At 49.4% G+C, this 11,092-nt stretch overlaps 1 protein-coding gene and 1 long non-coding RNA gene across 2 annotated transcripts; both read right to left on the bottom strand.

Annotated features, from left to right (window-relative positions):
- Positions 1–1,477: 1,477 nt before the first annotated feature.
- LOC135248699 (uncharacterized) lies at positions 1,478–3,560 on the bottom strand. Its single transcript, XR_010328478.1, has 2 exons — positions 3,430–3,560; positions 1,478–1,918 (listed from the first exon to the last, which is right to left on the bottom strand). It is a non-coding gene; the product is annotated as an uncharacterized LOC135248699 (long non-coding RNA).
- Positions 3,561–3,736: 176 nt separating this feature from the next.
- On the bottom strand, positions 3,737–11,092 carry chad (chondroadherin). Its single transcript, XM_064323547.1, has 2 exons — positions 10,014–11,092; positions 3,737–3,915 (listed from the first exon to the last, which is right to left on the bottom strand). The coding sequence occupies exons 1-2, from the start codon at positions 10,794–10,796 to the stop codon at positions 3,748–3,750; spliced, it is 951 nt and encodes a 316-aa protein (XP_064179617.1). The 5' UTR covers positions 10,797–11,092; the 3' UTR covers positions 3,737–3,747.

Here is an 11,092-nt window from a genome sequence, read left to right as displayed (position 1 = left end):
GGTTTTATAACTTTCTTGTACGGTTTACCAAATCTTTCTTGTAGAGTGAGATACATAAACCTGGCCAAAGGCATCATTTCTCATGGAGGTTTTTAATTCTGGATTTATGCCAGATTTTAATTTTTGCGGCCGTTGAGCTTGATGCATTCGCTAAGATGCTTTGGAGCAAGAATGTGATCCGTCATCATCATCATCATCATCTGTGTCATCAGAGTCTGCTGTTGATTTTTTTTTTCGTTTTCAGGAGCATGTCCTCTGCTGGATGTTTGTGGTCAAATGACTCCACCAGGAGGGAGGGAGAGAACAAGTCTCGTTTCAGTTATGTCCCAATAGTTGTTTTTTTTTGGGGGGGGGTTTAACAGTCTGAGCAGAAATTTCTCACAGGAAGTTTCATGCAAACAGCTTAGAATGACCCATAATGATAGAACAAAAGCAGAACTTTCTGAAGTACACCACTTGCAAGTTGCAAAGCAGACACACAGGCTGTTGCCATGACAACGAGTGTCAGGGTCCTGAGAGGTGAGGACGTGAGGCTTGCTGCAGGTCAAGCGAGAGAGAGAGAGTAACCATGGCTGCCTGGCAGAAGTGGAGGCTGGGAGACTCGTGACAAATTCCTCAGCAGTGAAAGGGAGGGTTAAAAGAGGTGTGTGTGTGTGCTGTGATGCAGAGGTTAACCACAATGCTGGAGATGCGGATAGAGTGAGGCTAGTCCTGTCAGGGCATTCATTGAGTTGATCGCCACCCGGAAGTGACATCACTGAGCTTGCCTCTACTTCCTGTCACCCAAAGCCAAGTACTGCGGCCTTCCAAGTTATGTGTGGTCTATTTAAAGGTACTCACTCATTAATGGAAAAATCATGATGCCACAGCTTTAAATTCTCTCCTCTGTTCTAGCCCGTCTGTTTTTGTCCTCACTTGACTAAGGAGTGACAGGCATTCTCCTCCCTACCTTTAGTTAGCTGCTGGTCAGGCTTGCTGTGCATGAACTCTTTTCTTCCTGTGTGAGGGGGGCTGTCCTTAAATTCAGAAGCCAAGGCAAAGTGTTATAATGTGATGTACATGCTAATTGCAAATGTGCAAGGAAGTTGTCTTTTGCAAATCAATCAGATGCCGTGTTTGAACTAATATCACCTCAAATTGAACATAAAAGCAAGAATCAGATGCAGTGGATCAAAGTAATCGATACAGCAATTACATTTGTTGTACCTCACTATATATGCCTGCCTATCAGAGTCAACAGTGAGTGGGGATCTCATTTTTCTCAAGGCTTGAAGCAGACAGGAGATGATTGGGTTATATAGAAAAATACAATTCCCAGAATGCTGCAGTAACTTGATACTGGCTTTCCCGTTTTAGAAAAATAGAACATGCATTTCTTTTTTGGTTTTGTTTAATTTTGGAGAGGTATAAAATGCCCCAAGTTGAATACTTTACAGTTATTCTTTTAACTGCTTTAGATTGCTTTAAATGAGCTTAATCTGTTTTGTTGAAAATTCCTTTACGGTTTTACATACTAACACAGACCATTTTGCTTTAAGAGCAATTTTTCAGGATTAATGCTAATTTCTGCATGACTGAATGAAATGATGTCACCAGCTCAACATAAAGGAAGTGGGAAGCCAGCTGGGGGGAATCTAGTTTGTATTTGTGTGTATGTATATTTCCCTATGCCTGGGCATATGCATGTGTGTGTTTGTGTGTGTGTTGTGTTGTGTGCATATGTTGCGTGTGTGCATGTGTGTGTGTGTGTGTGTGCACGCATGCGTATGTGTGTGTGTGCGTGTGCGCGCGCATGCGTGTGTGTGTGTGTGTAAGATACTGGTGAGATTGGGGTGGACAGTGTTTGAGTAGCAGTTAGCTTTGCTTCCTTTCTTTGCACACGGTGGCTGGTCACCAGGACCATCTTCTCCAGAGTCTCCTGTGGAAACAGACAAAGAGGGGAGCCATGTCAGTGTACAGGTGAGCCACCCCTGGGTCACACTGTACCCAACACCGGGGAGCCATGTTGGAGAAGAACAGGGAAACACTGTGGACTGGGGGGGGGGGGGGGATGGGGAATGGGAGAGGGAGAGTGGGAAGAAAAAGAAAGAAAGCAAAACAGACTGATGGAATGATAGGAATGGTTGGAGGGAGAGATTGGAATGAGCCTGCCGCCCTCTGGACTCCAACAAGTATTCCATGGTGCGGGTCCAACCAAAACTCCCCAGCGCCGGGTCCAAACACGATACTCTCCGCGAGCCCCAAATCTTACCGTCCAGACCTGAAAATGTACCGTCCTTTTCCCGAAATACCTAAAGCGTTTGCCAAAACTCATAATGTCCCTGCCCAAGGTTGGGCCATGTCATGTTCTGGCCAAGAGCTTTGCTTTTCCAGACAGGCCAAAGTTCAGTACATTATTCTGGTGTGCAAGATGGTGCAAGACAGACAGACAGACAGAAACGCAAGCCAGACCAGCGAGACAGCACACTCTCTGGGTTGCTTACATAATTTATTTTTTTCTTCTCAGCTCTGCATTTTAAACTGAAAATAAAATACACAGCCCTTTAGACCCGACAGGAATAGGCCGACTTTGTGTGTGCGCTGCAGGGGGCCTCCAAATCAAACAGGGCGCCTCTGGGAACGGCGTTGGCGGCGGCCGCGCCCCTGAAAGAGGCTCCTATGGAGACGGGCCGAAGCGTCCGGTCCGTACGACGCGTCGCTGGGGGGCAGAGGGATGGTTCCGGATTCCTGCATGGGCTTCCACAGACGCTAGTATCAGCACGGGATCAGATCCTTTCTCTGACTTTTTTTTTTTTGCCGAAAGTGTAAGCATATTTAAAAGCCCTTCCTGTATTTTTTTCCCTATTGTGCTTGATTTCTTTTTTGTTTGACAATTGTCAGTCAATATCAGTGCATTTTAATTAAATTTCCATTTGCCATTTGCTTAGACAGGTTGCGCTGAGAGTTTATATTTGTCCATCACTAGTTTGTGTTTGACCTTAGCCTGGCCTGGGATGGTCTGTGTTTGGCATCCCTTGGCCTGATTTGGCCTACTTTGGCCATTGATGTATGCTAGAAAATGATCTGCAGCGATTAGAGCGGAGGATCAATTCCTGAATTCAATCAACAGAATTGACTGGGTAACAGAAAAACAGAGATAATGAGAGAGAGAGAGGAGAGAGACAAGAGACAGAGCACAGCCCTGATTGGTTGGACTGCCGTTGCTGCAGCTTCCTCATTGGTTACCTGCTCATGGTTTGATCTGTATATACGGGCTCAACATGTGTCCCCAGTGCTTCCGACGGCGCTCAAAAGACGTTGGTTTCGTAAAGCTGGATTCGATGTGCTGAGAAGCCGTGCCGATTGGACCACCCGATCCTGCTTCAAACCCTTCGTGAGAAGAAGCCCACCCATTGGTTCGTAAAATTGATTTCTCAATGAATTGGTTACCTGCTTAATGACGCGCTCTCTTTCTGGTTCTATTGGGCTTGACCCGGCAGCTGTTGAAGGACGAGCTGTCCCGAACCTGCTTCCCTCTCTGCTGGGGCGGGGCGGCGCACCCGCTGTCTCGGTGGCGGAGGACAGGGTGGCCGTGCTGGAATCATCCATCTGTAGAGGGGAGTCGGGAGGAGCGGGAGGGGATGGCGGGACCATGGGACAGGGAAAGGTGTAGGCAGGATGCACTACCCCAGGTGCCAAACCTTGTGCTGTGTGTGCATTGTGTGTGTGTGTGCTGTGTGCATTGTGCATGTGTGTGTGTGTGTCTCCTCACCTGCGCAGTGGGGCCAGCACGCAGTTGCAGTTCCAGGGGTTGCCGGACATGGTGACGTTCTGCAGGGTGCTGAACTCCAGGCTGCGTGGGAGGCTCCTGAGCTTGTTGCTCTCGATGTGCAGGGACTTGAGAGCCGTCACCCCGGTGAAGGCGCCGTCTGAAAACTGCAAAGAGAAGCACGAGCAGAGAAAAATGTCTACTTGCAGTTCACCACACCCATGCAGCCATACGCGACACACTCAGTATAAATCACATGTACATTCAACTTATTTTTCTAAAATGCAAAGTCTTTTAACAAATTTGAAGGCCTATCTTTTGTTTAACGCATTTCTATGTCTGTCTCCTAATTCGGAATGCGAAATCATAGAGGTCAGAGGATCAGCACGTGCTCTCCTCCACGGCACTGCTTTTCACACCATGGTTTTAAAATATAACTCACAGACGTCAGCGGCAGGAAAAAACACTTGCCCATCTGACCAGCAGGGGTCCCTGATGCGCAATGAGACATCTCCCCGGCCAGCTTGAATCCCTCGCTCAACGGGCAACCCTACGATCAATTATGCATCGTCCACAGGGCTGCCCACCAAAGTTGGCACTGAACTCTGGATTTTATGTCAGACCGCAGGGCCCATCCATGCACTGGAGTAGCGCATTAACAGGACGAGCCACCCAGCAGCCCTGTTAAGGCCTTTCAGAATCAACCCTTTCCAGTCTTAGCCATGACCTGGAGTCATCTTTCCCTTCTTTGCCTATGGGAAAGACACAGTCCTGCACCCTATTTCTCACGGGGAGGAAGACTACGGAGGGCAAACAGAACTGCTGACACACCAGCAGGTGCAGAATGTCTCAATCAGCTGCAAGCGGAGATCCTTATGCACGTTTATCATAGGGGGCTGATGCTGAGGAGGGGGTCCAAGGCTTCAGTTTGGGAGTGACCCTCTCATGAAGCAGCCGTTGCATGCTCCACCCCTCCGGGGTCCTAGCGCTCTTTCTACCAACGTGGCGCCCATCTCCTCCTCCTCCTCCTCCTCCTCCTCTTCCGTTTTCAGAAGCCTCTGTGAAAATGCTGGAAAAAAGATCTCACAGGCATGCGAAAATGAACTGATCTTCAGGGCCCTCGAGTTTCCCCTCTCGCCAGAAGTAGGAGAAGCTGCGATCTGGGTTGGTGGGCGGGGGGCAGGGGCGGGACGGGACGGGTGGAAGGGCGGCGGGGTCTTATGTAAGTCCGTGAGACATGAGGTTTATTGAAGCGCACTGATTTTGGAAATTTCCACGGCGGGGAGAGACCGAGAGAGAGAGAGGAACGGAGAGAGGTGGAAGGTCTGATAATTTGAGGCAATAGAAGATGGATGACCTCCAGGTCTCAGGGCTGTTTTTCTCCTTCTAATCCTCCTCCTCCTCCGCCTCCTCCTCCTCCTCCGTCTCCCCTTTTTGATGTGCGCTTCTCTGCCAGGGTTGCAGCAAAAGAGCCCTCTTGTCCATTCACTTGGGCAACAGCAGCCTAAAAATACCCCCTCTTCATGGCTTTCAGAACACCTCTCCAGTGTTTACCCCTCTCTCCCCCCGGCTCCCAAACCCTTACTGACCTGTTTACTGGGCAATCTGTTTTGGCGGGGGCGGGGGGGGGGGGGGGGGGGGACACGATTCTGAAAATAACACTTGTGTAATAATTGCCCGAGACACGGTTGGAAACGGACCAGCAGACAAACATGTCTAAAAATACCTGCTTTTTCGGCTGGGTCCCCACTCCGCCTTCTCCATCCCCCAAACCCCTGCTGCTTCCCCGCTGCTCACGTGGGTGCCTGGGCCAGCGCGGCGTATTATTTTATTTTCACTGGTCGGCTCGCTCTACGGTGTCTCTACGGTACACACGAGGGTTGGAAAAACATACCCGAGGAGCTGGGAAAGGCTCACGAATGCAGAAAAACAGTCCTTCTCTCGGCCTGCGGAGGACTCGAGGACTTGGGCTGCATTCATGCTGACGCTGTCCTCGTCTTACCAGTGTCTCAGTGGGGTCTCAGTGGGGTCTCAGCGATGTCTTACCAGTGTCTCAGTAGTGTCTCAATGGGGTCTCAGTGATGTCTTACCAGTGTCTCAGTAGTGTCTCAGTGGGGTCTCAGTGATGTCTTACTAGTGTCTCAGTGGGGTCTCAGTGGGGTCTCAGCGATGTCTTACCAGTGTCTCAGTGGGGTCTCAATGGGGTCTCAGTGATGTCTTACCAGTGTCTCAGTAGTGTCTCAATGGGGTCTCAGTGATGTCTTACTAGTGTCTCAATGGGGTCTCAGCGATGTCTTACTAGTGTCTCAGTAGTGTCTCAATGGGTCTCAGTGATGTCTTACTAGTGTCTCAGTAGTGTCTCAATGGGGTCTCAGCGATGTCTTACTAGTGTCTCAGTAGTGTCTCAGTGATGTCTCAGTGATGTCTTACTAGTGTCTCAGTAGTGTCTCAGTGATGTCTCAGTGATGTCTTACTAGTGTCTCAGTAGTGTCTCAATGGGGTCTCAGCGATGTCTTACTAGTGTCTCAATGGGGTCTCAGCGATGTCTTACTAGTGTCTCAGTAGTGTCTCAATGGGGTCTCAGCTGATGTCTTACTAGTGTCTCAGTAGTGTCTCATGGATGTCTCAGCGATGTCTTACTAGTGTCTCAGTAGTGTCTCAATGGGGTCTCAGTGATGTCTTACTAGTGTCTCAGTAGTGTCTCAAGGAGTCTCAGTGATGTCTTACTAGTGTCTCAGTAGTGTCTCATGGGTCTCAGTGATGTCTTACTAGTGTCTCAGTAGTGTCTCAATGGGGTCTCAGCGATGTCTACTAGGTCTCAGTAGTGTCTCAATGGGGTCTCAGATGTCTCAGTGTCTCAGTAGTGTCTCAATGGGGTCTCAGCGATGTCTTACTAGTGTCTCAATGGGGTCTCAGTGATGTCTTACTAGGTCTCAGTATGTCTCAATGGGGTCTCAGTGATGTCTTACTAGTGTCTCAGTAGTGTCTCAATGGGGTCTCAGTGATGTCTTACTAGTGTCTCAGTAGTGTCTCAATGGGGTCTCAGTGATGTCTTACTAGTGTCTCAGTAGTGTCTCAATGGGGTCTCAGTGATGTCTTACTAGTGTCTCAGTAGTGTCTCAGTGGGGTCTCAGTGATGTCTTACTAGTGTCTCAGTAGTGTCTCAGTGGGGTCTCAGTGATGTCTTACTAGCATCTCAGTAGTGTCTCAGTGGGGTCTCAGTGATGTCTTACTAGTGTCTCAGTAGTGTCTCAATGGGGTCTCAGTGATGTCTTACTAGTGTCTCAGTAGTGTCTCAATGGGGTCTCAGTGATGTCTTACTAGTGTCTCAGTAGTGTCTCAATGGGGTCTCAGCGATGTCTTACTAGTGTCTCAGTAGTGTCTCAATGGGGTCTCAGTGATGTCTTACTAGCATCTCAGTAGTGTCTCAATGGGGTCTCAGCGATGTCTTACTAGTGTCTCAATGGGGTCTCAGCGATGTCTTACTAGTGTCTCAATGGGGTCTCAGCGATGTCTTACTAGTGTCTCAATGGGGTCTCAGCGATGTCTTACTAGTGTCTCAGTACTGTCTCAGTGGCGTCTCGGGGATGGCTAACTAGTGTCTCGGGAAGTGTCTTGGAAGTGACTTGGTAATGTCTCAATGGCATCTTGGTAATGTCTTGCAAGTGTCTCAGTATGGTCTGGTTAATGTCTCAGTAGTGCCTTGGTAATATCTCAGTTGTGTCTTGCTAGTGTCTCGGTAGTGTCTTGGCAACGTGTCAGTAGTGCCTTCGTAGTGTCTCAGGCTTGCGATTAATCTGTCCCAGCAATGTTTTGGTTCTGGCCTGTTCTAATCGTGTCTCAGGCCTGTTTTGGGTCTGTATCTGCATTATCTCGTGTCTGCAACTTGATTGTGCCTGAATCTTGAGAAAGCACTATTTGTTATGGTTTGTATTGTGACGAGTCTTCTTCTGAACGGACACAGAAAGCCTACTTGAAGTCTAGCACACTAGCCCCATTAGTAGCACCTCATTCACTGGGGTTCTCTAAGCTCCCAGGGACCAGACGAGAGGAGTGACTGATGACTGTTCAGGGAAAGGTACCCGTCGTACTGTAGTCAAACTCAGCCAGCCACAGGAAGCCTCACATCCAGGTCATTTCCCAGATGAATCACAAGAGCTTTCCACCCAAACCTTGGCTCAGAGCACACCCATGCCAGCTCTGGCAACGGCCTTTAAGGTCCCCACAATGTCTGAGTCCTCACAAGCCCTCTCAAGCTCTTTAAATCAATAGGCCCCCTTCCAAAACAAGCTGCGCAACACAACATTTTTCTTCTCCTGGAAGAGCACCAGCTCCACCTCACACAGAGCATGGAGCGTGCCCAGGTCGGGGGACCTCCGGGGGAGGGAGATATATATTGTTTCTGTCTGGTCCCATGGTTGCCAACCGTGGAACCGAGATCAAAGAGCACAGACTCGGGGCCTGGGACCCAGCGGCCAAGAGCGGAGGCTGAGTCCTCCCCAGCTCAGCACACGTGTGCCCAGAGCACTGAGGAGAAACACACGCAAGCCCCTGCTTTCATCTCCCGGCCAATCACGGAAGGCTTCCTCACAAACTACTTGGACCACTCATCATCTTTTAACCCTTTAAATGTGCGAGGTCACAAATGTGTGTGATTAGAACGTTCCTATCTGAGCATTCTAATGCTGATGGAACAATCAATGGCAAACATGAGTGTTGATCACACGCAGGCAACAACTTCGACTTTTGTGTCTCTGGGCCTACTTTCGTGCGCATGACATCTCCCACCCTTGGGATACTCCAGTAACATTGCGCAGACGGGTGACTATCTTCCGTCCCCAACTGTTCCAGAGCAGTTCACTGACAAATAGTCCCATAATTAGGGCAATACTGTAACAATACAGGGTCACAGGTCCAGTCTTAGTGGAGGAAGTTTCATAGAATACTTCTGGCTGAACCGAAAACTGACTATGTAGCTTAACAGTTAGCAAGTTTAACAAGTAACTGACCTGCTAGAGGCTGTAGGTTCAAATTGCAGGTGAGATGATGTTGTTTTACCCTTGAGCAAGGTACTTAAGCTGAACTGCTTGAGTTAAAAAAATTCAGCTGTGTAAACAGACGCCTTTTAAAAATATAAGCCAAGTGAGTCTCTGGATAAGGGTATCTGGTATGCAAATGTGTTTTTAGAAATGTAAAACATGGCTATTTGTGTGCATGACAGGCAAGTTTTCAGATGAATCCAGACACGCCACAGCCGTGCTGAATGGCATGTGTGTGTGGGCAGATAGGGTCGGCGGGAGTCCCCCTTGGCTTGGACTGATCAAAAGCTGGAAAACTAAATATTTACATTCCAATTACTTTTCACACACTTGAAATCAAATTATTGGACTCACAATTGCTTACCCATGATTTCTGATTTCTTACGAGTTAAAATGAATCTAGAAAATTGAGAGAAATTGGGTGTATAAAATAATGAAAAAAATAAAAAATAAACAAATGACCTGTAAGTAACTGTGAGTAACTGAAGCCATTGAACAGATTTATATGAAACATGTACCTATAGCTCAAGCTCTCCACGGATAGTAATGTCAGGTTAAACCAAAAATTATTTCACATATAATTTCCATTTAGGCATTTTGCAGACATTCTTACCCAGAGCAACTTAGAGAGCAATAGAGCTGAGACAATTTCATCAGGTTAACAGCTGATAGAAGCTGTCCGTAAAAATACATAAACCTAAAACATACTGTAAAATTAAAAGAGGGGATTGAGGAAACGCTGAAAAAGCCCAATTTGAGGTTCTGTCCAGCACAACACAATACAACACAATGCAACAGACACTATGCAACACTACACTCAATGTGAGCCCAGCCCCCTCCTTCTACAGCCTGTCCACAGTCCCCACAGATCACCACACACACACACACACACACACATACATGCACAAACACATCTATACACACACACTCACACACACACACACACACACACACACACACACACACACACATCATGCACAACACACACACACACATGCACAACACATCTATACACACACACACACAAACACATCTATACACACACTCACACACACACACAAACACATCTATGCACACACATGCCATGCACACGCACACACACACACACATGCACAAACACATCTATACACACACACGCACACACACACACACATGCACAAACACATCTATACACACACACACACACACACAGCCCTCTTGCGTGACCTCTCCAGACTGGCACCCACCTTCTCCAAGCCCATGTTGTCCAGGCGCAGCTTCTCCATGTAGCGTCCGAAGCTCTGGAAGGCCAGGTCGGGGATGGTCTTCATGGGGTTCCTGGAGAGCACCAGCTCCTCCACCACCCTCAGCTTGCTCATGGCGGCCGCGGGGTAGGCGGGCAGCCGGTTGCGGTCCAGGTGCAGCCCGGCCAGGTTCTCCACCTCGTCCAGGGAGCCGGGCTGCAGCGCGCTCATCTCGTTCCCGCTCAGGTGCAGCCAGCGCAGGTCCTTGGCCCCGGCGAAGGCGCCCGGCCGCAGCTCGCGGATCCTGTTGTCGCTGAGCTGCAGGATGAAGAGGTTGATCATGGGCGCGAAGAGGCCCTTGGCCAGGTCGCCGATGCGGTTGTGGTCCAGGTAGAGGTAGGTGAGCTCGGTCAGGTCCTCGAAGGCCCCCGGCTTGATGGTGACGATCTCGTTGTTGGACAGGTAGAGGTAAATGAGCTTCTTCAGGCCCTTGAAGGCCTGGCCGGAGATCTCGCGCAGCTGGCAGTGCTGCAGGTGGAGCGAGACCAGGCCCTTCATGTCGCTGAAGGAGCCGGCGGGCAGGCCGCCCAGGCTGTTGCGCTGCATGTTGAGCAGGCGGGTGCTCTCCGACACGCGCGGCACCTTCTTCAGGCCCACGCTGTCGCAGATGACGTGCTGCAGGTCGCCGTGGCAATGGCAGGGGCTCGGGCACTGGCCGGGGGCGCCCCGCGCCGAGGTGGCCAGTCCCAAAAGCAGCGCCGTCACCAGGAGCCTCGCGCACCGCATTGCTCGCAGTCCGTCCCACTGTCTGTCAGGCGTCAGTCAGTCTGTCTCTTCGGCTGGGCTGCCTTTTTTAGTTATTTATCTTTTTGGGGCAGGTATGTGGCAGGCCAGTGCTCAGAAGTGAGGGACTGAGAGAGAAAGTGAAAAAGAGGAGACCTTTGAGAGGGAAGGAGAGAGAGAGAGTTTACGTGCGAGAGAGTGTGACAGAGAGGTTATGTGTGAGAGAGGCAGAGGTAGAGAGAGCGAGAGAGAAAGGAGGGCAGTGTAAAAAAAAAAAAGATTCACTTGGGCTTTTTGAA

Source organism: Anguilla rostrata, chromosome 2, assembly GCF_018555375.3.
Source record: "Anguilla rostrata isolate EN2019 chromosome 2, ASM1855537v3, whole genome shotgun sequence".
In the NCBI taxonomy this organism is placed as follows: Eukaryota; Metazoa; Chordata; class Actinopteri; order Anguilliformes; family Anguillidae; genus Anguilla; species Anguilla rostrata.
Note: the sequence above shows the minus strand (reverse complement) of the source record. Positions and strands in the feature narration are given on the sequence as shown.